Genomic DNA, 27,136 nt, shown 5'->3' on the forward strand with positions numbered 1-27,136 from the left:
GTCTGACAAGTTTGAATGAAATTGCAGGAAAGTCCTAAGTGTTCTTATGCAAAAGTCCTAGCTACGGTTAGGCAAGTAGAAACCCCTAGGGGGTGGTAACCCTGAGTGAGAAAAAGTTCTAGTTGCGGTTAGGTAAATGGAAAACCCTAGGGGTGGTAACCCTAAGTCCTAGGGGGTGGTAACCCTAGGCAGAGAGTCTTGGCAGGTCGAGCGCTTCGGGTGAAGACTGGATGGGTTGGGGATCAAACGTCCAGCGAAGAAGTCCTAAAGACTTTTGCGTGTCGGTATACTTTTATTTATTGCATTTCAAGTGTACTTTGATTTGTAAATTTCCGAAGCTATAGTGATTGCCCATCGAAAGCACTTACATGCGGGCCTTGGAGTAGGAGTCGCCACAGACTTCGAATCAAGTAAAATCTTAGTGTTTGTATTTGATTTTTATTATTCCGCTGTGTATCTTTGATCGATTATTGCAAAACGAAAGTGAAAGCCACGAGCGTTATTCACCCCCCCTTCCTCCCCCTCTAGCGCTTTCTCGATCCTACACTTTTACTCAACGTGTAACAACTATCTATCCAAGTAGTTACTACATGTTGTAGTAGCTAGGGCTTGTATGTTTAGTATAAATCCTAATAATATATTAGGATTAGAGGGAATTACAACATAAAATGAAACAACTTACCATAGAATGAATTGTGGAAAATGATGTTTGACAAGTTTCTTGCAAATTATATAATCAAAAAATGGTAAGAAAAGGTTGTTTGAACTATCCAGGTAGCTGCTATACATTGTAGTAGTTAACTGTCCAAGTAACTGCTACACATTATAGAAGCTAACTGTCCAAGTATCTATTACAAAATGTAGCAGCTAATTGTCTAAATAGCTGCTACACGTTGTAGCAGTTAGGACTTTTACGTTGTAGCATAAATCTTAATAATATATAAGGATTAGAGGGAATTACAATTTAAATTAAAATGACTTACCATAAAATCAATTATGGAAAATTGAAATTACTTAAATTGACAAGTTTCCTGCAAATTATATAACAAAAAAATTATCAAAAAAGATTATTAACATTGTAAGATGTACATTGTAGGCTTCAAAATCTCTTTTTACCTCATTTTTACTCTCAAAGAACTTGTGTATAGTGCCCTTAAAATTATTAACTTGTGTAGATGCTTTTATCCAGATGTTATAAACACCCGACTGATGCCTAATAAAGACAACATATGTTTTCCCCCATATTAAATAGACCGTTTAAAATCACATATAAATAATATATTGGAATTAGAGGAAATTATAACTTAAAATGAAACGACTTACTATTAATTATGAAATATAGGAAATGATGTTTGGCAAATTTTATAACTAAAAAATTTAAAAGTTATCAAAAAAAGATTATACTTCATTGTAAGAAAAGGTTTTTTGGACTGTTCAAGTAGTTGTTGTTGGTGTCATGTCCGAGGGTATACTTATCTTCCAAAGTGGACGGTACCCCCTAGTAACAATATATAAAATAATTGATATCAAATCACTTAAATACAACACAACAAGCTAAAAATGATAATGTGTATGTATGCATGTACATGTAAACGTATTAATTTAACGAAAAGCATAACCAACGACATAAACATTCGATACCAAAAGAAAACAAAACTATAAGTAGCGGAAAGTAAACTAGCAACTCATATAGAAATTCAAACTCGAGTGAGCCAGGACCTCTGAGCGACACAATACCTCCTCTATCTGCTAACCTGAATGTCAAAGGAAAAAAAATAAAGGGTAGTGAGTACAACAACTCAGTGGATAGAAAAAAAATAGTGCATTAATAATATACTGTCAGGAAATTAAAGGATGCAGTCTCGGGTAATGCTTACTAACCAACATAAGTGTCCCAACATAATCACCAGCTAACTAAAAGTATAACTAATAGCATAACACTTCACTAACCTACTCAACCAAGTATAACTAACAAATCAAGAGTACCTATAGTACATCCAAACCTGCACGAACAAATGCATGACCGACATATAGCAAGCACTTAACAAATATTAACTGCAAGAGAAACACTCTACCACGGATAATCCTGTGGGAAGATAGGGTATGTAACTAGTAATTGTCTGTGGGAGAACGCTCTACCATGGATAGTCCTGTGGGTAGATAGGGTATATACTAATGGTTACTAACGACTCTCTCAACCACGAATGGGAGATAATGATCGTTAGGACATAACAATGTAACGATAAGCAAAAAAAAGTATAATTACATCCAATATAACACTCTATAGCCACACCTTGGTCTAACATCACTAGCGTACAAGCATAGGCCTAAATAACTACAAGGGTCTATTAGGATACTCAATATCTTACACTATAGTATGAAATAATAAACAAAGATTTAGCAAGATGCTCGATATCCTATACTTGGTATAATCGTCCTAACAATAAGTACAAACTCAAATCATTTAGGAGTCTAGTAGAATATCCAACGTCCTACACTATGGCATGGTAATATTATGCATATATATAAACACAATCATAAATAACAAACATAACTACATAGCTATCAACAATAGGTTAACATATAATGACAAATAATAAAGTATCAAACTCATGAGCAATATAGAACATATTTAAGGTAAGCGAGTAATTACGACCTAATCAAAATGTGACAGTAAACAATCATGTACTATTATCAAACCTCTCAAGAAGACAAGAAGGATCTACCCACCTCAAATGTAGAGCGTTCAAACCGTCTTTTAATTCTTCTTGAATCTGAATCGACATATAAAGGCATGAAGAATATCTAAGGTTCCATTATCAATTACTCATCCCATTGATTAATTAATCAACCTAATTATTAATTAACCCCAATGGATTGATAACCACTCAATTAAACTTGGGTTTAATCAAACAGTAAACTTAATCGTCCCATCATTATGTATCAATCTATTATCACCTAATTAATCCTCAAATATCACAATTAATTTCTTAATCCCATGATTAATAAATCTAACTATAAATAAATCAATATTAATAAATATATTGATTACGGGGCTGATCATCAATCTATCTGTTAATCAAACTATGGATTTATTAACCAAATATTTAAATCATCAACGGTTAATTAATCAACTTATAATTCTAATTATTCAATTCTATTAATTAATACATCAATCAACATATTAATCCTTAAACTCAAATACCAGAATTAATAATCATTAGTTTAATCCAATTACTATTTGATTAATCTACGAATTAATCAAACTACTATAGGAAATCAATGAATTCATTACTTGCCATCAGTTGGATTTCTTGCGTCGCCGAGGGAACATTGCCAGCAGTTGGGCGGCGCCAGTCCTCCTCGCAGTGGAACAGCGCCGTCGTGCGCATGGTGAAGGAGAGACGTGAAGGGGAGAAGACGCCAATGTCTGCCAGTTGCATGGGGAGGGGAGCAAGGCCTACGGTCAACGCACAGGAGACGTCGTCCATCACGCTACGGGCCGACATGGCAAGGTGGCGCCTGGGTGCGCCGTCGTGAGCTTGGGCGAAAGAAAGAGACGAAGGAATAAAAAAATAAACTTAGGTTTAAGATTATAAGGTATTTTGGAATAGACCTTTCTCTTGCCTTATAAAATCTAAAATATTTTTTTTAATTTAAAATTTTTTTAATAAATTTTATAAATTCATATCAACTTAATTCTTGATAAATTATCCATTAAAATATATTTATTTTCCTTAAAATAGTTTAAGTATGTCAAATTTTAATTATTTTAAATCTTTTATATTTTTTGGTATATTACAGACTGCGTTAGGCAGGCTAGAGGGGGTAAATAGCGTTAAAAGAAAGTTAGACAAATCTCTTGCTTACGCTTAGTAATCAAATTAATTAAATAATTAAAATAAACAACATAAAAATAAAGAGGCTCAAAAATTTTACTTGGTTTGTAACCGGGGAGTTTACTAATCTAAGGCGGTTGAAAGCTCAACAAAAATTTCCTTCGTTTAAGGCGAAGAAGTCTCTTACTGTCTTACACACTTTAAAAGCTCAAGAATTACTAAAAGGATGGATACAGTGATTGATTTCTAATTTCTAGCTTTAGGAAATTTTTTATAACCTCTTGAAAAAAGTTACCATTGCTTAGAGGCGCCTCTAAAACCATCCAGGGTGCCTCCAACGTGGATAAAATTTTATCCACGTTCCAACAGTTAGACAATGACTCTGACTTGTTAGAGGCGCCTTCAATGTCATTGGAGGTGTCTCCGCGCCTTCGCACCTTTTCATCTGAGGTGCCTCAAACACAATGGAGGTGTCTCAAGTCTTCAAGATCAACCTCCAAGTTGATCTTCTTTGATCCCGCTTGCTTGGGTGATGCTCCGATCATCTAAAGTTGAGCTCACTCGAACCTAACTCCGACCTTCTCCTCGAACAGGCTTCCTCATTGGTTTCTCATCCCTCAGATGTGGCATGCGCTTCCTTCTCGTCAACTGGTGTACTCTTCCGCAACACCTAGTCTCTCAGATGCACTGAGCCCGTCAACTCACTTCCCATGTCATCATTCTCACTAGTTGTGTCTTCCGCTCAACTTCTTATGTTCCTAAGTTCCTATACACTCAGACACAAGATATCAAAACTGTAAGACCTAACTTAACATGGTTGACCACATCAAAATTAACTCAGGGTACTTACAACTGCTACACATTGTAGCAACTATGGTTTATATAATGTAACTGCTACACATTGTAGCAACTAATTTTCCAAATAGCTGCTACACGTTGTAGTAGCTAGGGCTTGTATGTTGTAGCATAAATCTTAATAAAAAAATATTGAACAGAATTAAAAAAACAAATAGTGGAGTGGAAAGACTTATAATCGAGAATGGAGAGAAGTGGTATGCAAAGCAGTGTCAGCTTTGTTTGCAGTGACAATTTGGAGAGCTTCCAGTTAGCTCGAGAACAAGCATGCAGCTATAAGTTGTGCTTATCTTGCACCGCCTTTGCTTTGCTTGCCAGCAGGAGCGAGAGCGGCAAAAGAAGATGGCAAAGGAAGGCGCGAGAGCGAAGCAAATTTAGATTTGAGAAAGTCAAGAGATTAAAAGTCGAGCCACAAGTTTTGAATAGAGAGCAAAAGGGGAGAGAGAATAAAAGAATTTAATAATGTAAAGAAATCAAGTTGACAACACCACATAAATGTATCGCTCACGGTCATGCAGGAGGTGTCAGACAATATATAGAGAGAGAGAGAGCACGCGCGCAAGAGAGAGAGAGAAGGTATTTGATGGCATCTTCCTAACTAAACATTATAGAACTCCTATTAGGATATGTTTAGTAGAGAAAATTAAAATATGAAAAGGAAGACCATTTGATTCAAATGAAGTAAGTCGTAGAAACAATAAAAATGGGAGAGTAATTTGGTTTTGAAAAAGTATACATTATTGTGTGAGGGGTTTAACCTTATCGCTCAAGGAATGCACCTTGTGGTTAAAGACCAAAAGAAGGTTTCCACATTGCATCAGAGATCTTCTTTGCTAGTTTGCAAACGAATGCAACCTTGAATAGAGGGGTCTAACATGCTGGGCTAGGAGGTGATCTTTGGCGTGGATGATATGTTCGTAGAGGAAGCCAACATTTATTTTCAGTGCTAAATTGCAGGCAATTGAGCTTGGAATACAGCATATTCGGGAAATTGGATCAAGGTTGACCTTGGTTGAAACGAATTGTCTTCTTGCTAGCAAGCTACTGAACAGGGCAGGGCATGGCTTCAAGCAAAACACCTATAAGCATCTCATCAAACACCTATTATCTTTGCTATCCTTGGACCAAAGAGTTTGGATCACTCACCTTACAAGAGAAGATGGCGAATTGGACGACAATCTATCATGGGAAGCCTTATTAAACAATTTCACCCATGTCTAGTCACAAGTGGTGCGGGGGACAATTGCTCAATTTCACTCACTCTAAATAAAGATTGTCCGGCCACCTTCTGACTAAAGAAGACTTGTTGTAAAATCCTGTCTGAATTGTTCTATTTTATTAGTTAGATACTCTGTCACCAGACATTAATCACTTTCCATGGGACCTTAAACAGATCAGCTTGCTAGACATTCTTCATTAATCAAGACCTGCTTCTCTGCATTACTTTGCGCAATTGTCATTACAATAAAGAAAAACAATGGATAAAAAAAATAGTAAGAGAATATACGCATTAAGATCACCATTTTGAAATCAGCTAGAAAGGGACTACAGGCAGTCCCCTGGCTTCGTATCCATCTGTCACACTATACATGCAATCGACATAATCAGCATTCCGTTCCAACAAGAACAGCTACCTTTCTTGGCTATTTATCAGTTCCTGTAAATAATTGTAGGGCAAAGTAAAACAACTGTATAGAAGCGATCTCCGTAACTTGAAGGATAAGTCCACTACCTCGGGGAGATGGGATGCTGGTTTAGTATTCAACTCCGAAGTCACTTCGGAATTTCTTGCTTCAGACTTCTCATTTGAATACCTAGATTGATTGTCAAGAAGAATACAAACTAAGATACAATTGGACAAGATGATAGAGAACAATGCTAAATGTATTGACAGGAAATGGTGTTTATTCTTACGTCGAGAGGATCGTCACCCATATTAACTCCACACAATCCACCCAAAGAAGTCTTTGTTCAACTGTAACAACACCATAAGTAATCAAGTGTGCAAAAGGCCAAAGCTTCCACCCTGCCTGTTAAGCCAGAAAAGTTAACCATTTGTGTTTGTACTGACAATTGTTACATAGAATAACAAGGGGAAAGGTCCTTACAGTTAACATGGGCCAAAATGTAGCCTTCAATTCACTAAAAATATTTGCCGGAGATTCAAAACGCAAGAAGCCCAACGCTACATAGTAGATACTGTTCCATATGGCAGACCATGCAGTCTGGTCGAACACCACCTTAGCAGGCACAACCCACCAGTCTTGGAAAGGAAAAAGTGCCTGAAATGAGGGATTACTCCATTGGATTAGTGTTGTAACATAAGTGCCAGAATTAGCACTCATGGTATAAAGAAGAAACATCAGTAATAAATATTAGACGGTGGCAGAAGTCTACCTCGCAGAAGTGGTAGTAATAATGAGAAAGTGACCCGTGAAGAGAAAATCCTACGAGCCCTGATCTGAACATGCGAGCACGATCGAATTCAAAGAGTGGTTTTCCTTCATAGCACTGCATCAACATTTATAAATTACACGATTAAGATGGAATGCATCTGAACATATCCTTTAACTTGTAAAAGATTGAGCGAAATCCACCTGGGCAATCCAATCGCCTAGAGAATAAACAACACCACTTATCATCATTTTTGCAAGAACTGGATTTGTTTTTAAAGATTGCTCATAGGCAGCCCAATTATGTTGGGGTACATACCTAAGTATCTCATACAACGTCCAACCCTGAAATGGATCAAGACAACAAGAGGAGACAATGAGCTTAGCCGCCAGTAATTACCTACTTTGACACAAGGAAAGCCAATGACAATGTATAATACTACATTGTTTTTTATTTTATTTGTATATTCTAATCTTTAGTTTTCAGATAAACTGTTAAGAACACTGAAGTCTAAAGCTAAAATTAAGAAAACATGCACTATAACAAAAGGCCACAAGAACAATTAGTACAACAAAAATCCTGTCAGCATAACCAAATATCTTCTTCAATGCCTGCAACCAACTCATTATATTTGTTACTACATTGTATATTTTCAAACTTGTGTGGCACTGTTTAGTACTCATGAACTCTTTCTTGTTGACGATACATGCTTTGAGTAAATAAGAAGGCATATCGAACTACTAAATGGATCAGCAACATAAATGAGTCTCTTGGTGGCAACCAAGAGACTCATTTATGTTGCTGATCCATTTAGTAGTTCGATATGCCTTCTTAAGCAACCAGATGGTGGTTATTACTCAAGCAACCAGCAAGGCCACTGTTGATTTGCTTCTGTCGGGTTCTATTGATTTGGATAAAGATCACATATGAAGAAATTATCATGTATAGTTGCAAAATGTGCAAACTGATTGCACCATAAACCTATCTAGTATTTGAAGCATTACTTATGTGAATTACAAATACACATCACAATTTTGATAATGTAATTTGGAAAGCCTACCAAATTGAGATTAACAAATCAAGTGGTTTGAGTACCATTGCATTCTTTCTGAAATTGTTGCCCAATTTTCATAAGAACAATATGATTGCAATCAGAAAGTTTAACTTTTTGCAAGAACAACACTTGTTTATATCCATAGTGATTTATGCTTTGAATAAAACTCAGTCCTCTTAACAAGAGAACGTAATGTGTCCAACAATTTGTATCAGAATTTGAAAAAAAATACACATTTAGACAATTTTAAATCAATTTTGTAGGTGTTATCAAAATATCATATCATACTACGTGGCAGTCGTTTGGTGTTTTATTTTTTTTTCTCTAAATCATCATCAATCCTTTTTGTTTCTTTCTTTCTTAGTTATTCAAATTTCTTCATATTTCCTGACCTTTTGATTTTTATCCTTGGATTATTAGATTTGTTTGTATGCCTAGTTTTATTCAATGGGAAATTCTTTTGGCTTTAGCTACAGGAAGCTTTAAAAGTTACTACAATATAAATGTAACAAGTGTAGGTCTTTCTCAAATCCCATTTCAAATTTTTTACCTTCTATTACTTAAATTGTATATCCTTTTTTAATCATGAGTCAGGAATAGATCATTTATCAAATCAGTCAATCTTATTTCTAGAGCAACAACAAGCCAAGTATCCCAATTGTTTCAAGTAATTAAGGTTCAAGGATCCTATGCCACCATTCAGTTCAATGTAAATCCTTCCATTGACTTTCTACATTCATATCCCTATATACTAAGGCCATTTTGATCATCTTTGGTTAGGTTAAGGCTATATCTCTGTCTCAGTCAATGATATTCTCATATTTATTTTGACTATCTTTCTTTATCAAATGATTTTTTTTTTAAATTTCAGTCTAACTTTACAAGAATGAAAATCAAATAACAACTGAATATCTTAATGAATGACTGCACAGGCAATAGAAATTACATGTATTTAACCATTTTCATCGAGGGATAACTTCTCCATTAGTCAAAATCATGACAAATCACTATCAACGATAAGGAGGAACTATTTTAGGATATTTGTGCATTGTTGATGGGAACGAATTATAAACCTACAAATGCACTCCTCTACTAAAATGCACAGGTTTCTTTAATTTTGGTTGACAATTAGAAGGACAGCCAAATTCAAAGCAACAAGCAACCTTCTCAAAAGAAACATGAATTTCACAATTAGATTCTTTCTATAAAAGAGAAGCTATACAAGAGTAAAGGAACACGATGTTTCTCAGACAAATTGAAAATAAAGACTTGTTATGAATATATGATACTCCTACCTTGATCCAGAGACTACAGGTTTCTAATTCTTCGTTTTGATACTAAATTTGGCTCTGCAGCAGTAATTAACTAGATAATTGGGAAAAGAAAGCTAAAAAAACATAACTTTCAGCAATCAACTTATCTAACTAAGCATATTAGTGACAGCAATAAAAATCAATTCAAGAAGAAGAAATCGATTCAAATTCCATTTTGGAATAAATAAATAAATAAAAATAAAACGAGCAACTTAACCCACATGCCAATAGTCGCTGTCGATGGTAAGAAGCTTGGTGATGGCGAAAGTCCCGGCGGCAAGAACAATTGCAGCGTTGATAGCCCGGTCCACCGACTTCTCAACGTCCTCCTCGTCCTGTAACGCGGAATATAAACCAACTCCGCCGCTTCCACCGCCACCGAGGATTCCGCCCCCGCTCTCGAGAGCGAAGGCGCCGACTTGGCTGCCAGGCCCCTCGAGGGGCTGCTCCTCCTGCTGCTCCCTCCCGGCGGAGGGGATGACGCCGTCCTGCTGGTCGGTGGAGTCGCTGCTCTGCACGGGGATGACGTCGAGGTCCTCGGCCAAGGCCGAGGCGGCGACGACGTACGAATCCCGGCTCCTTCGGTTGGATCCCTTGGGGGAAGAGATGGAGAGGCGGCGGGAGGAGCACAAAGGCAGCGATGGGATAGCCGCCCTGGTCGGGGGCTTCGACGAAGACGACGACGACGACGACGACGACGATGGACAAGAGGAGGAAGAGGAGAGGGCCAGGAACAATGACTGCTGGGAGATGACGCCGGTGGCCATCGAATCCGGCGTTGGTCGGTGGCAGAACGATCCCGGATTTATCGGCAAAGATGAACTGGCAAACCGCAAGGGATTTTATTTAACTAATAACGAAAATTATTAAATTGGAGGCGGAGGATGATCCAACAATGAAAATAAATCTACGTCTAAAAATATATGTCCTATAAATTTTTAATTTCATTATGTTTGACGGCAGAATATAATTCCACTGGGCTATAAGATTTTGACAAATCTAGTTATCTCAATCTAACGTCCAGAGCGGCAGGAGCCAATCAATTAATGTGGCTGCCTACACACGGTGGCGTCCCCACCAAGAAAGAATCCACTCTCTTCTTCGTGACCGGTAGTTTATGATCACCGTTGCTTTCAAATATCTAATCCACTTATTTATTTATTTATTTGTTTTTTCTGGATTGGACAGCAATGTTTTATCTCAACCATGATTTTAAAAATTTGTATATCCACAAGAATTTCAACGAGTCCAAGTAAACTCTTTGTTCTAATATGTTTACTTTAACTGTTTTTCCCCGCTTAAAGATGTAAATTATTTTTCCCACCCCTCTCTCCTCTGACAGCACACCCCTTTCTCTCTCTCCTATTAAATGACTTTTTTGCTCCTTCCTTTTTAAACAAGTTATTTTATTTTTTTCCAATTTTATTTACTTTCTTTAATTTTATTTTTTTCAATTTTATTTACCTTCTTTAGTTTTATTTTTTTTAAATAAATTTTATTTATTATTTTTTCCATCAATTTTTTTAAAAAATTTTATCCATATTTTACTTTCAAATTTTTTATAAAAAATAACTCCTAAAATCTATTATTAAAAATAAATAAAGATTATAAGATTTCGAATCCTTTATCTCAATATCACCTTTTTCCGTGTCCCACTCATTGTCCCAGTCCATCGTCGGTGGCACCGTCGGCGACCGAACCCGATTAAAACTATATCATAGGGGGAAGGTGAATACGGTCATCATCGACGCGATCAATCCCGAAATTCGGCCAGATTTGAGTAAACTTTTCTTCGTCGACGATATGAGTCCCTGCTTAAATTCGGCCGAATTTCGATGTCAATCGCCCTGATAGCGACCCCCGGGTTCACCTTACCCTAGGGTATAGTTCTGGTCGGGGCGACGACCAGAGACCACCGGTAGTGAGCTTGAGGCGACGAGTAGGATAGGAGGACAGAGAAAATTGGGGACAAAAGATCCAATTTCATATTACGAATATAAAAAAAGCATGACTCTTTTGTCGAGAAAATACTTTAAAAAATGATATAAAGGTAAATAATATAATGGGACCGGGAAGAGAGTGTGTGCGAAAATCTATGATTAAAAAATAAATAAAAGATTATAAATATATAATAAAAAAATTAAAAATAATTAAAAATATAAAAAAACTGATTAAAAAAACAAAAAACAATAAAATAAAACAAAATAAAATAAAACGTGGAGGTGGGAAAAGCACTGCCACTCAACATATATTAATTTATATTTTTATACTATTTAAATTTTTACAAATAATAACTCTTAAAATCTAAGATAAAAAAGAAAGAAAAATTAAAATAAATAATAAAAAAATTATTTAAAAAATAAAACTGATAAAAAAAAAAATTAGTTAAAAAAAAAAATTTTAAAAAAAAAATGAGGAATAAGGAAAAGGATAGAAGGATAAATATCATTCAATTTTATGATGAATCCGGGAAGGAGAGAGTGTCAACAGAGTGGGAAAAACAGCTCTCCTTAACAATACAAATACAATAGAGGAAAAGGGCTACAAGTCTTATCAACATGTTTTCATAACTTTTTGTTATTGTCTTTTCTGTTATATTTGTAACTATTGTTAAAATACTCTTGCGGATCATTGTCGTCTTTTTAATATTCGAAATTTCATTGGTGTTATAGATTGACTTCATCTATTATATTATTAGTACAAATACTGACATAAATTGGTATGAATTAACGGTATTTATTAAAGTGTCGAGTAGGGGTAAACGAATCAAGTTTGTTTGTGAACTTTTCTAGAAAATAAATATTTGATTGATATTTAAAATTATTAAATTTGTTTACACATTTTTTAAATTCAGGTTCAAATTTAAAATATTTTATTCGATTGTTCACAAATTAATTACAAACCGAACTCAAATAGAAGTTAATTATTTTTATATAATTTTAAATTAAATTTACATCCAAATAATATAACTCAAATTTAAATTAATTTTGATTTAGTTCAAAACAAGATTCAAACCCTTGAAATTAAGGAGATGAAAGGATGTCTCTCCTTCATTGCTCAACACTTTTATTTCCTCTATTAATGGAGGTAAAGGAAAAGTATGGGCGTCCAAATCAAAGATGAAAAGTTCAAGGATAATCAGGATTGATCGTGATCGTTCTTCGGGCCGTTCTTCTTACGACAAGAGATCTTGCCGATTTCTTCTCGTACAAATTTCATGATTCATGATTTTTCTGAAGAAAGTTGTCAGCATCACGAGGACACACCAGCGATGGCATTCGGGGGTGGTGATGGCGTCCTGAGAGACCGGCAACACGCCTGTGACCGACGACATGCCAAAGGCTGGTGAACACCCTCTCATGCGTTTTTCTACCTGTAGCACACGCAAACAACCAGGTCGGGCCATTGGCGATCGGTGTCTGGCCTCGGAGAACGCCAGTGACTACGTTGGGAGGTCGATCGACAATCGCTCTGGTTGTCATGCTCGTTGTCTCTAAACTATCCTTCCATTAAACAAGAAATTGTTTGATTTCAAACTAACTTAGATTGAACTGATCTAGTCCAAACTAACTTGGTTTGAACCGGACCACTTGGTTTGAACTAGTCTGGTCTAATCAAATTCATGTCTAATTTAAACTATTAATTGGTTTAACCAGACTAGATTTGTCCAATCAAATCCAGATCTGGTTCAAATCATTGGTTGATTTAACTAGACTAGTTTAATTATTTTAGACCTCAATTTAGTTCAAATCATTAGTTGATTTAATCAGATTAATTTAATTCAATCAGACTTAATTAAATTTAATTAGGATGGATCTTTCCAAATTTAATCAAATGAGTCAGATTTAATCAAAATTGGGTTAGATTGGCTAATAGGACAGAATTAATTAAATGAGCTTGGAATTAAACAAAAAACAGCATATCAGTTATAATTGGGAAAATGGAATAAACTAATGCTTAAGATCTATATCTCAATCGACCAATCTAGTGTATTAGTCAACTGAAACTCCTCAAATAAAGAAAATTTATTTTCCTTATTTGCTTAATTATTCTATGTATTAATTCTATGCATATGTATGAATTGAAATGAACAGTTTTATTACTAATTTGTCTATTTTTTATTGACATTATTATTTTCAAAATCCAGATGTCAAGGATGATATACAGATGACCCGTTGGGAGGAGATTGAGTATGATCCAGTTTACGGACTCGAAGAACTCAATGGATGGTTCAATTGACTATTCTGGAAGCTCGAGCAAGAAGAGTTTTCCCATCCTCGACAATTATAGGATCTGGACTTTGATTCAATCATTGTCAGGGCATTCCACGATGGTAGCACACCATATATAGAGGCGCTTTGAAGGGCGTAATATAGGGATCTTTTGCAAAAAATAACATACATACACAATAAAAAAATCCCTCCAGAGATCCAAGTGAATGTAGAATACATGTTTTGATCGAATTGTTACCTTTGTTACGTGAATGAAATAATCCTTACAGCACTGAAGCTTCAGCAGATCTCAGCACGATGAGAATATCAACGCATTTATGGTATCCTCACAAGGAAGTCCCTCGGTTCTTCTCCAAGAACTTCAGAAATTAGAGAGTTCTCTCTCTTCATACGAAAATGGAAGAACAAGAATGGATAGTCACATGCCGCTCATCATCTTGCTAGAAAATGATTTATACCATGGCAATCCAAGAGACACATATATCTCTTCACCTTCTTGGCATCTTTATGGCTATTTAAGGTAACATTAAAAGAAGAGAAAACACTAACTCTTTATCTTATTCAATAAAATTTTCATCTTTTCCAATGACTCTTCATCTTCTTCGATGAATTCTTTATCTTCTCTGATGAGTATTAGTGTTTATCTCAGTGGGCTCTATAGTTAGATTAGCCCTTAATAAGGTCTGAAATCAATTTTAGAATTAAGGCTCAAATCTATACAATTGTAGTCAAACTAAAATAAATCATTCTCCAAGTCAACATGCTCTTTATGTATGACCTAATAGGTTTTCGTAACGTTGACAGTATTCCTGAAACTAGTTTAGCTATACAAGCAATGTATCATTGTTGTACAAGTGACGAGAATGTCGAGATCCGACCTAACTTGTTTGTCTATTATCTTGTATAATTCAATCCTTCTATACTTGATATTTAGATTGATCAATGAGGTATAGATCATGTCATCTTCTTATCAATCTTTGTGTTTCTTGATCTCTAAGTATACTCACTTAATCAAATGAGCTTAATATTCTATATTGACTTATTTGAGTATGACTATGCATAATAGTAGCCCTACTTAATCAAGGCACCCACATATATCACTTCCGTCATATGAAAGGGATAGATACCATCTACATCACTCAAATCCCTCCACATAAATTATTGCATAGCCAATGATTGACTTTATAGTTCACCTTATTACAGGTGACATTTGTCGATACTGAAGTACACAACTCTTTATGTAGGGAACCGTAGTGACTTCAAGTATAAGGACTATTTATACTAATAATCATTATGAGAATGTTTATGATACTCATATAATGATCTATAAAACATTCTTATTGTGGATCAATTCAATACATATTCTCTAATATATATCCATATGTCAACTTGATATCTTGTATCCATGACTTGTGAGAATAAGTCATCAGTTACCTACATGCTAGTCTTAAATCATTAATATTGCTCTTGTATAGTAATACTTGACTAGGAATAGTTAAGAGTGGTATATATATATATATATATATATATAAAATTTAACAAATTGATTTGTTGTAGACTAGAACCTACTACCCTAGGCATTATTATTCTTATTCAACTAGCACAGATCTGAAGTGAATATAATAACCATAAATATATCTTTTACTAATAAAATATGATACAATATGTAATATATGATAAATTAAATAATAAGTGTTATTAGAAATATAACCTTATTGGATTTTTTGAGATGTAAACGGAGTTCGTATGACTCATTTAAGGGGATGAATTGAATAGGCTTAGAGAAAGCACATTTGATATATCAATTTAGTTGAGGGTTGATTGACTTCATTAACCTAAAGTTAGATTATTTAAGCCTAAGTATATAATGGAAACCCTAGTTACATTTTCCTTATTCCCAAACTGTTTTACCTCTTCCTCCGTCTTCACTCAACGCACGCCTCCTCTTCCTCGAACCGATCATGCCACCGCCTCTCCTTCTCTCCTTCTCATGTCGCCAACCACCCGACATCAAGGTCTCACTAATTTCCTCAGCCAGACTCTCCTCCTTGGACGAGGTCTCAACACCGGCTGCCACAAGCCCTAATGTTCGCATCTCCTTACCAACGAAGCACCCAGCACACCAGTTCGCTACGAGTGAGAGTTGCCGACCTCATGCGTCTCTACCATCGCTCGATCATGCCGAGATCCACCCGAGTGCCTCATCTCTGGTATTCATTCCCCAATTTAGTTGTTGGTTTGGCTGTGTGAGGGATCGCCGCCACCCCACCTCCCAATCGTTGTAACCACAATGACCAACAATAGATGATTGTCTAGCAGTCTATCGTCGCGAGTCCTCTCCAGCAGACAACGCTGTCACAACCCTCCTTTGTCCTGGATTGGCATCTCGGTAGCAAGTTGATTTCGTCAGAGAGGAGGCTGCGAATCGGGATTTGGGGTGAGTCTTGTAAGGTATTGGATTAGCAGAATTTGATTTCATGTTCTATATTAGGATTGTATTCTTAATTTATTTCCCTACCTTCGTAGCTCCAGCTAACACCGATTTGGAGTGATTTGTAGCTCCGACCATCACTGTTTATGAGTGATCCAACCAGCCGACTATTCTTCTCTACGTGATTGACAGCAGTGTTGGCCCCCTAGTTGTATAATAACAAAACGTAAATGCATAAATTAAAAAACAGAGGCAAGAGAATTTATTAGGTTTACAATCAAAGGATTGCTAATCTTAGACAAATGAAGTTCACTCAAGTCTTCTTTGGGCAAAGTAGCCTCTTTACAATGTTGACAACTCACAAAAGTAGTATAACAAGAATAGAAGTCATTTTACAAGTGATGTTTTGTCTACAGAAATCAGGACTGCATTTATAGGCCTGATCCGGGCGTCTGGAAGGGTTCCAGGCACTTGAGTGTGGATAAAATTTTATCCACGTCGCAACAGATCATGATGGAACAGATCTGAATAAAATGTTTGGTTCGGGTGCTTGGAAGGGTTCCGAGCACCTGGACCACCTTCGCACAGGAGCACCTTAGCAAGGCACCCCGGCTGAACAGAGTGGCTCCGGGTGCTTGGACCATAATTAACTTCAAGTTGACTTTTCATCATGGTCTTCCACTTCGGCTCTGCTTACTTGGGTGATTTCCGCCATCCAGAATAGAGCTTACCCGAACCTATTTTTCGGCCTTCTCAAACAATGCTCCGCTTTAGCTTCTACTCCCTCTAAAACGCAGCATGCTTCCTTCTCACCCACCAATGTACTCTTCCGCAGCACCTCATCCCTTGGATGCATCGAGTCTGTCGGTTGTCTCCTGTGCAGTCCTTCTCGCTAGCTGCGTCTTTCGCTCAACTTCTTGTATTCCTAAGTTCTTGCACATAAGGCATCAAAATAACAATAAGACCTAACTTGACTTTGTTGATCACATCAAAATCATCACGGGGTACTTATAATCTCTCCTTTTTTGATGTGGATCAACCCAAGTTAAGTTAGGATAAAACAAGACATTAAATGAAATTGCAAGTTTTGAAACATAAGATATACAATATTTTGAAAAATATACCTCCCCCTTAAACAATCTCCCCATTCTAACTCTCCCCTTTGATCACATTAAAATAGAGGTTTCTTACTAAATTAAGTTGAAATAAGGTCTAAGGAATTTATACTTGAAATTAAAACCTGTGACTTATACTTATGAAAAATTTTGAAAAAGTTATACTCGAAATTCTGATTTTTGTGAAAAAAAACTTTTAACCAAAATAATTCTAAAAATTATTTTATTTGTTGAAAAATTCTAAAAACTTTTCTAAATGTTAATCAGACACATGTAAGACTGGAATAAAATTTTCATGAGAAATTAAAATAGATTTAAATAGTAAATAATTTTTTGCTATAGAAGGATGAATTTTACTTAAAAATGCTTAAGAAAATAGTTTTGAGGTTTGAAAAAATCTTGAAAATTTTATGAGAATATAATAGAGTAAACATTTTTGCAAAAAAAAAAATTAAATTTTCAAAAATTGAGTATCCAAGAATTTTTAATATTAAAAATTAGTATTTTAATAGAAAATTCACAGAAAATTCACAGAAAATTCAATAACAATCAAAATAATTCATAAAAATTTTCTTGGATAGAGAATATGATAAATTTTCACAGAAAAGTAAATTTTAGAAAAAATAACTCTAATATATATTTTTAATTTGCAAGATATAATATTTGAATGAAGATTAAAAAAATATAATGGTCAAACAATTTTGAAAATTTTTCTACAAATATGAAATAAAATCCTCTTTTTTAGAAAAGTTAATAGCTATTTAATTTTGAACAAAAATTGTATGAAGAAATTTATTTTGGTACATTGGGAAATTAAAAGCAAAATATTAAATCAATTTGAAATTAGAAATATGCATAATTTAGACTAAGCATGATTTTGAAACTCAATATAGGTTTCTTCCAACTGAGTTAATCAGGTATTTTCTTGAGATGTATGCTTTTGTTACTCTTCTAATTTGTCCCTTGTGAAATATATAATACCAATTTAATCATTTATAGTTCCTAAAATTTAAAGCAGAAAAATTTGAACATTTTAAATTTTTTATTTGTTCTTTCAAATTAGCATTTTTAATTTTTAACTTATCTAGATCCTCTATTAAGCATGATTTTGCTAAGGTTCTTTTTATCTCTAAATTTTTATTTTAAAATTTATCATTTTTAGTTTTCAATTTACACATTGATTTTGCCATTGATTTAATGTCAAAATACAGTTGATCAGGTGGTAACAGGCATACCTCACTTACCACGTTAGATCTGAAGCTTGATTCTCCACTTGCTTCGCTACATTCGTCTGAAATCGCTCCTCCTTTATCGATACTAGCTTCTGAGGTGCTTTGTTCTTCATGGCTAGCCATCAGTACTAGACTAGCGTATGCTTCTATTTCCTACCTGGATGATGAGCTTTCGTCCCAAGTGGCCTTGAGATTCTTGTACTTGTTTTGTTTGGGCCTCTTGTCTTTTTCCTTTTTGAGTTTCGGATAGTCCTCCTTTATGTGTCACTCCTTTTGACACTAGTAGCATCAAAATTTTCTTCTATTTCTTGGATTTTTCTATTCTGTATTTTTTTAAATTTGTTAGATCTAAAAAAATTTCTTACCATGTAAGCTTCTTGGTCTCCTTCTAGATCTAAGTTTGACTCGGGTTCATCCTTTTTAGTGGCTTTTAGTGGTAGATTCTGGCTTGATTCTTTTGTTGTACATACACATCTAGTTTCATATAATTCTAGAGTTAAAAAGAGTTCCTCTAGGGTACTTACCTCCAGGTTCTTCAAAATGTAGTATCAATTATCAAGGTCCATTCTGGAGTCCTAGGAATAACGTTGAGTGTATAGCGTACCGAGTCCTGGTTGGTTACCATTCTATCAAGGTTAACTAGCCTGGTGATCAGCTCCTTGATCTTTCCGTGTAGTTCAGCTACCTTCTCACCTTTTTCTAGAAGGATGTTCGTTAGCTTGTTCCGAAGAATGTCCCGTCATGCTAGTTTTGCTTCGGATGTTCTTTCGTAGAGTTCTAGGAACTTCTCCCAGAGGTATTTTGCAGATGTGCAGCTTCCGATGTGATTTACTTCTTGAGGCGGTAATACACTTAATAAGTGATATTCTACTCTACTATTGGCTATGAAATCGCTTTTTTCCTTCGTCCAGAGGTATTATTCTTTCTCTATGCCTTGTTGATCTTTTGGAACTGCAAAACTGTACTTAATTATTAAAAGAATTTCAAAGTCAATTTTTAGGAATACCTCTATTTGGCGTTTCCAGTATGCGAACTCCCCCTTGAACTTTGGTGGGATGAGGCTTGGTCTGGCCATTGATTTTACTTCGATCGACGGTTAGTCCTTCTGAAGCAACCTAGCTCTAATACCAATTGTTGGTCTCTTGGTGACAGACAAGAGGGGGGTGAATTGCCCTAAAAATCAAAATTAATCTTTCTCGATATTTTAAACTAAATTAAGAAAATACTTGTATAATAACAAAACGTAAATGCATAAATTAAAAAATAGAGGTAAGAGAATTTATTAGGTTTGCAATCAGAGGATTGCTAATCCTAGAAAAATGAAGTTCACTCAAGTCTCCTTTGGGCAGAGTAGGCTCTTTACAACGTTGACAGCTCACAAAAGTAGTAGAACAAAAGTAGAAGTTATTTTACAAGTGAAATTCTGACAATAGAAATCAGGACTGCATTTATAAGCCTGATCCGGGCACCTGGAATGGTTTCGGGTGCCTGGGTGTGGATAAAATTTTATCCACGTCATAATGGATCGTGACAGAATGGATCTGGATAAAATTTTCAGTCTGGGCGCCAGAAGGGTTCTTGGCGCCCAGACCGCCTTCACACAGGGGCGCCTTGATGAAGTGCCTCAGCTAAACCAGACCAGTCTGGGCACCCGGAGTAGCTCCGAGCTCCCATACCACAGTCAACTTCAAGTTGACTTTTTGTCTGGGTCTTTCGTTCCTGCTCCGCTCGCTTGGGTGATTTCGACTATCCAGAATAGAGCTCACCTGAACCCATTTTCTGGTCTTCTTGAGTAGTCTTCCACTCCGACTTCTCATCCCTCAGAAATATTGTGCGCTTCCTTCTCGTCTGCCAGTGTACTCTTCTGTAGCACCTCGTCCCTCGGGCGCACCGAGCTTGTCGGCTCTCTCCTGTGCTGCCTTCTCTCTAGCTACATTTTTCGCTCGACTTCCTCTACTCCTAATTCTTGCACACTTAGACACATGGCATCCCAATAACAATAGGACCTAAGTTGACTTGGTTTATCACATCAAAACCATCACAGGGTACTTACAAGCAGCTTCAATTTTCTCTCACCGAGTCCCTTTGTTCCGTCTTTGACCATCGCAACACCATCTACCGACAGATCTAGGTAATAATTGAGATCTAATTTTAGTTTATGTTATGCGATTAATACGATATTAAATTTATTCTAAATTAAATAATCAAGAATGTTGGGGAAGACGATGAGTTATGAGGGAGATATGGATTTATTTGGAGTTGTATCAGATTTGGAATTTTGATAATCAGTTGATGATAGAGATGTAATTTGGTTAATGGATGATTTAAATCAATTTAATCAATTGGATGGATTAAACTAGGGTTGATATTGAGTTAAATTTGATTTGATCAATAAAGGAGATAATCGAGGTTAATCATTTCGATTAGGGTTTCCCCTAATTAGTTTGGGTTTTTGGGGTTTAACTAGTTCTTACATATGTGATTAATTAAACTATACATCATGTGATTTGCAATACTTCGAGACGAGCGTCTCAACGTGGAATTGTTTAGTATGAACGACAGATAGAGACGGGTATTTCATCCTTGACCTCTTTAGTTCATTGAACTTAGTGCATAGTTATTTTGATTGATGGATTATGTTGCTTTACCTTAAATCTATTTGTTTGATATCCTGCTTGAGACTTATCTACTTGACCTTAGAGATGATCTAGTTATTTCATATACAGTCTTAGCTTTTGGATATCTATACTCTGTTGTGTATATACATGTAGAGTATGTATAGTAGGATATTGTTGGGACCGTTATGTAGCTAGAGGGGGGGGGGGGTGAATAGCTCGGCGCAATCTCGTGCTCGTCGTTGCTCGCTTCTTGGGATGATGTGCAGTGAAAATACAAGAGACACAAACAACAACGTTAACTATAAGGATTTACTTGGTATCCACCTCAAGAAGAGGTGACTAGTCCAAGGATCCGTATACTCACGCACCTTCCACTATGAAAACACTCCTTTTCGGTAACTATCGAAGGCGGAGAAGCCTTACAAGCTCTCAGTACAAGAAGAAAGGAAAACAAAATACAATAAGATCTTGCAAGTTTGCACAAGAAACCCTAACCCTAACTTCTTCCTCGCCTCTTGACTTGGACGTGCACCAGCACAAGCCTCCAAGAATCTTCAAGAACTAGCGATGAGAACTCTGTGAAGAAGCTGTGGAATCGTTAGTGTCGCTGGAGAAGAAAGCCGAGAGTTCTGCTGATGAAATCGCACGCCAACGTCTTTATCCAGCGCCAACGATCGAATCCCAATAGATTGGATTGCTCCCAATCGATTGGGGAGGCTTTGGATCGGTCGGCCGATTGATCCAGAGCGCCTCTGTGCTCTCGGGAATTGCCTGGATCAATCGACCAATCGTCCAGGGCTTATCGCGCGAAATCGCAGCTCCCAATCGATCGACTAATCGATTGGAGGCTCTGAATCGATCGGTCGAACGATCCAGAGCTATTCTGTGCGATCATGAGCTTCTCCCAATCGATCCACTGATCGATTGGGAGGAGGTTATCACGGGGACTCACCCAATCGATTAGTCGATCGATTGGGCATGAGCCAATCGATCAGTTGATCGATCCAGCTCATGGTTTTTGCCCAAAACCAAGTCCAAAGTCCCCAAAACCAACATCCGGTCAACCATGACCTGTTGGTACATTATGCCTAGCATCCGATCACCCTTGACCTGCTAGGACTCCCTCACCAAGTGTCCGATCAATCCCTTTGACCCACTTGAGCTTTTCTCCTCGTGCCAAGTGTCCGGTCATCCTTGACCCACTTGGACTTATCTCCACCAAGTGTCTGATCAACCTTGATCCACTTGGATTTCCCTTGCCTGGCTTCACTCACCAGGACTTCCCTTCTGCTTAGCTTCACTCACTAGGACTTCACATCTGTCTGGCTTCACTCACCAGGGCTTTCCTTCTCCCTAGCTTTACTCACTAGGACTTCTCATCTGCCTGGCTTCACTCACCAGGACTTTCCTTCTGCATAGCTTCACTCACTAGGACTTTTCATCTGCCTGGCTTCACTCACCAGGACTTTCCTTCTGTTTAGCTTCACTCACTAGGACTTTCACCTGGCTTCATTCACCAGGATTTTCCAAACTACCTAGCTTCACTCACTAGGTCTTTCACCTGACTTCACTCACCAGAACTTTCCATACTCAGCCTAACCTCCCAGTTAGGACTTTCACCTGGCTTCACTCACCAGGATTTTCCTTCTGCCAAACTTCACTTATTAGGACTTGCCTTCTACCTAGCTTCACTCACTAGGACTTCTCATCTAAACTGGTCAACCTTGACCAAAAGGGAATTGTACCAAACAATCTCCCCACATGAAAAACTACACCTGCAATCTCCATGTATTGTCAAACATCAAGACTCAAGCTTGAACCAATTCAAGCTCAGTCAGCCTGGTCAATCTTGACCCTAGGGAATATCGCACCAACAATCTCCCCCTTTTTGATGTTTGACAATACCTTTAAGTTAGACTAATCTCATAGCCTCAACTCCCTTCATGCCAATATATGAATGATGGTTTCATTCATTCTTCCCCTTTCCCAGAGGGCAAACTCCCTCTTCAGGTAATGAAGGTCTAACTTAACCACACATTCTCCCCCTATAGGCACACATTAAAAACTCTCCCCCTGAAGAGTTACCCAACGTTATTTACAACTTCACTCGTTGTTCACAACATAATAACGAAGGTCCCATACCCTTCATTATTCTTAACACTCATCCTTGAGCATATACCACTTGGAATATTCACATACAATTCAAATGAAGGTCTCATACCCTTTATTGTCATCAAATGCTCATCTATGAGCATACACCACTTGTATAATGAAGATATCCACTCTCCATTATATTCAAATGCCCAACCTTGAGCATTTTCGCTAAAGAAAGTTAACCACCTTCCAATGTGTATGAAAAATAGATTTTCACGTCCTTAAAAAGTAACTCCCCCTAAAGACATGCCCGTGACTTCTGTCATTGCACCAAAAATGACTTGGAATCTCTAAACCATTAGGAAATCCAAATTTAGAAGTTTTGAGGTTCAAAAATTTAATATTGAAACCATACCTCAACCTAAACCTCTACTTAGTCTTCCTTGACCAATCCATCCTTGTTTTCATCATGAAAACTCCCCGTAAATATATATAAATGTGTTTTGAGGGGTTAGGAATGATTTCCTAGACTAAAAATGGTTTAGAATGCTGAACATAAGATTTCCCAGCCAAAATCAGCATCCCCAATCGATTGGAGTTGGGTCCCAATCGATTGAACCTGCTTAAATTGATCCACTGATCGATTCAGTTGGTGTGGATCGATCGGTGGATCGATTTAATGAGCTCCTGTTCGCGAGAATCTCACTCTCAATCGATCGCCAGATCGATTGAGACCCTTCAATCGATCGGTTGATCGATTGAAGGTCTGAAGTTGCTGAAATTTCATTTCAGTCAACTTCAGAAACCCCTAGAAAATTCTACAAAATTTAAAAAATCATGAAAATTCATGTAGACACTACTTAGGGCATATATTATCAAGGAAAAATAGTTTTCTATGAAAATATTTTCTATTTTCCAAGATTGACATAAACTTGAAAACTTGTAAAAACTTTAATGTTTTCTTCTAGTTTGTGTCTAACTTTTCAATGATGATTACTATCAAAAGATAGTCTTCATCAAGGTTTTCTAAAAGTATTTTAAAATCTTTTTCAAAACCAATATCCAACCATGTTCCTTGGGCTCAATGCATATGACTTGTACATTAGCTTTCTCAATGATTGGAAAACACATAACTAGTGTTGTTTTGATGAACTTAAAACTCAAAAGAAAGCACTTAATCAACACCTTGAGTTTTGTTCATCACCCTAACATCTCACTTGTATCCAATGTGTATGAAACCACATACAAGTCACCTTATAGTTCTTTAGTGCGATGTAAACTTTGGTTTTACCCTAATCTAGGGATCATGTATATCTATCTAGGCATTTTAAGTTATGAACATCCACCAAGGATGTTACTTGTTAGTACATGGCATTAGTCCTTAATTCTAAGAAAAATAATGCATGATATGATATGGCATACATCAAAATAAATAAATAAAAAATCTTATAACTACATGATGTATGTATGACATGATATGGTATTTTTGTGTTTTTCATAATAAGGCATGAATGCAAAATATGATGTCATGACATATGATGGGCAAACAAAGCATGGTAAATTAGCATAAATAAAATATACCTAGATTATCTATCTAAGTATCCTAAAATCTTAGCTAACTTAACTGAAATCCTAGATTGCCCATTACTTCCCAAGAAAAATGCCAATACCCAAATTTGACATTTCTTTTGCTTTTATAAATTTTTATGCCAATTTAAATTAAGTATATTCCTCAAATTTTGACACAATTTACTCTTTCAAGAGTAACCAAATAACACAAGGCTTAGATTTGCCTTTAACTTCCCAATAAAATGCCAAAATCCCAACTTGGCATTTCTTTACGCTTGATTTCTTGTGTCAATTAAAATTATATCCAAATACTCAAATTATGGCACATTTTACTCCATTTAGGAAGTAAATGATAATCCTTTTCATTTTCAAAAGTTAATCATAACCTTGAAAATGCTCTCCGAGTGTCAACTTCATCAAAGTTGGGTTAACTACCCTTCTAATCGGAGTTGACACTTTCTATCTCATCTAAGGGGTAGAGAAAATGCTCCTAGGAACCCAAAACCTATTGGAGCTCCTTGGATGCTTTAGGTACTCACTAGGGATAACTTCCCTAGATACCTTCTTAGTGACCTTGTTAGGCTTCTTAGAAGCCTTGGTCACTTTTTCTAGATCAACTCTATAGATTTCTTCCCTTGTGATCTTCCTAGTGACTTTATTAGACTTCTTAGAAGTCTTAGTCACGTTTGTTGTTGTAAAAATACTTCTAGGGATAACTTCCCTTGTATTTTTGACTTAACCACTAGGCCTAGGGTTAGTTCTATAGCTATATGGAACCCTATGGTAAAAAATTACATCCTTCTTAGCCTTAAGTTTGTATCCCAAACCTTTACGACCATAGGATGATCCTTGTTTCTCTAAACCTAGGTTTTGACTCTTGAACCCTTGTGTATCATTTGTGATTTTTCTAAGAGTCCTCTCCAATGTATCAAGTCTTGACCTTAAGATTTGATTTTCTCTCCATAACTCCTCAACCTTAGATTTTTCATTTACACTTTGATTTTTCTTTTTCTTAGGCAAATACCTAGAATCATTAGAGTTATTGTCTAAATTATTTTCTATCTTTCTAACCTTAGGTTTGGTAGTTTTAGCATGAAGAACCATATATTTTTCTTTAATGCTATCATGTTTTCTATTTTTATGGTAAACAACATTAAAATGATAAAAATTGGAATTAGCATGCTTTTTACCATTATTTAAAGGGGCAGGCTCAATAAATGATACCTTTCATTTTACCTTAGAGGCTCCCTCTTTACTCATGCTTCCTCCCTTACGCTTGACCGCCTTCTTCCCCTTAGGACATTGACTTCTATAATATCCTTTTTGGTTACACAAGAAGCACACAATGTGCTCCTTGTTCTTCTTTGTTGTGGGGGCGGTCTCCTTGGGCTTCTCCTTGCCCTTTGGTGCCACTTGACCCTTCTTCTTGGCCAATTTAGGGTACTTGCTCTTGTAGTGCCCATGTTCCCTACATTCAAAACATATGATGTAATTTTTATTTTTAATGGAAATATTTTTACCTTCACATGTAGGGATGACACTTGATCCTCCATTTTATGTTTCTTGATTTTTGGAGGATGCATTGTCTTCTTCTCCATTTGACCCGGATGTAGAAACTTCTCCTTCTTCTTGATCCGATGTCAACAAGGGTCGCTCCCCCTCAATCCTAGAGGTGGAGACTTCTTCATCTTCATCTTGTACATGGAACAAGGAGTATGCTCCCTCTTTGTCCTTTTCGTTGCATTCCTTTGAAGATGAAGCTTCTTGGACTTCTTCTTCGGAAGTTGAGCATCTCTCAACTTCGGAGTCCTCTTGATTTTGATCCAATGAGTCACCCTCTTTGGATTCTTCTTGATCTGGTACAGTGGAGGGGATCTCATGAATCATTGCCAATTTGCTCCAAAGCTCCTTGGCATCCTTGAATTCTCTAATTTGCTCCAAAATGTGGCTAGGCAATAGATTGACCAAAAGCTTGGTTACTTTATCATTGGTCTCGCTCCTTTGAATTTGTTCTTGGCTCCACTTGTTTCTCTTGAGAATTTTGCCCTTTAAACTTGTTGGAGCTTCGAAGCCTTCCATGAGAGCAAATCATTGCTCTATCTCCACCATCAAGAAATTTTCGATCCTTGATTTCCAAAGATCGAAGCTCATCATTGTGAACGGTGGAGGCACCCTTGTATCGAATCCAAGTCCATCTTGAAATTCCATTTGAAGTTGAGCTTCTTGAATGAAGTCTTTGACTTGTAGAATTGCTCCAACTTCTTCACCATCTAACCTTTTGCCCCTTCCGACGATGATTCCGGTGAAGAGCAACCTTGCTCTGATACCACTTGTTGGGACCGAAATGTAGCTAGAGGGAGGTGAATATCTTGGCACGATCTCGTGCTAGT

General features: G+C 36.5%; 1 protein-coding gene across 4 annotated transcripts; it reads right to left on the reverse strand.

Annotated features, from left to right (window-relative positions):
* Positions 1-1,575: 1,575 nt before the first annotated feature.
* LOC121967265 lies at positions 1,576-10,320 on the reverse strand. 4 transcript variants are annotated; one of them, XR_006107688.1, is made up of 9 exons: positions 9,677-10,320; positions 7,292-7,432; positions 7,092-7,205; positions 6,803-6,976; positions 6,609-6,724; positions 6,427-6,508; positions 6,215-6,351; positions 5,841-6,129; positions 5,380-5,773 (listed from the first exon to the last, which is right to left on the reverse strand). XR_006107688.1 is itself a non-coding variant. In XM_042517373.1 (7 exons), the coding sequence occupies exons 1-7, from the start codon at positions 10,220-10,222 to the stop codon at positions 6,325-6,327; spliced, it is 1,200 nt and encodes a 399-aa protein (XP_042373307.1). In that variant the 5' UTR covers positions 10,223-10,320; the 3' UTR covers positions 6,111-6,324. The 4 variants fall into 4 exon arrangements, 1 of the variants encoding a protein (XP_042373307.1); XR_006107689.1 differs by lacking the exons at positions 5,380-5,773; positions 5,841-6,129 and adding an exon at positions 1,576-1,754; XR_006107687.1 differs by having other exon boundaries at positions 5,379-6,129.
* Between the last annotated feature and the right edge of the window lie 16,816 nt (positions 10,321-27,136).

The sequence above is a fragment of the Zingiber officinale genome, chromosome 3B (genome assembly GCF_018446385.1).
Source record: "Zingiber officinale cultivar Zhangliang chromosome 3B, Zo_v1.1, whole genome shotgun sequence".
NCBI classification, from domain to species: Eukaryota; Viridiplantae; Streptophyta; class Magnoliopsida; order Zingiberales; family Zingiberaceae; genus Zingiber; species Zingiber officinale.

Coding starts and splice junctions, on each gene's coding strand:
- LOC121967265 (XM_042517373.1), bottom strand. CDS start 10,222: ATGGCCACCGGCGTCATCTCCCAGCAGTCATTGTTCCTGGCCCTCTCC. Junction 6,725..6,802: donor CATTTTGGCCCATGTTAACT/GTAAGGACCTTT, acceptor CTGGCTTAACAG/GCAGGGTGGAAGCTTTGGCC. Junction 6,352..6,426: donor CAGCATCCCATCTCCCCGAG/GTAGTGGACTTA, acceptor AATTATTTACAG/GAACTGATAAATAGCCAAGA.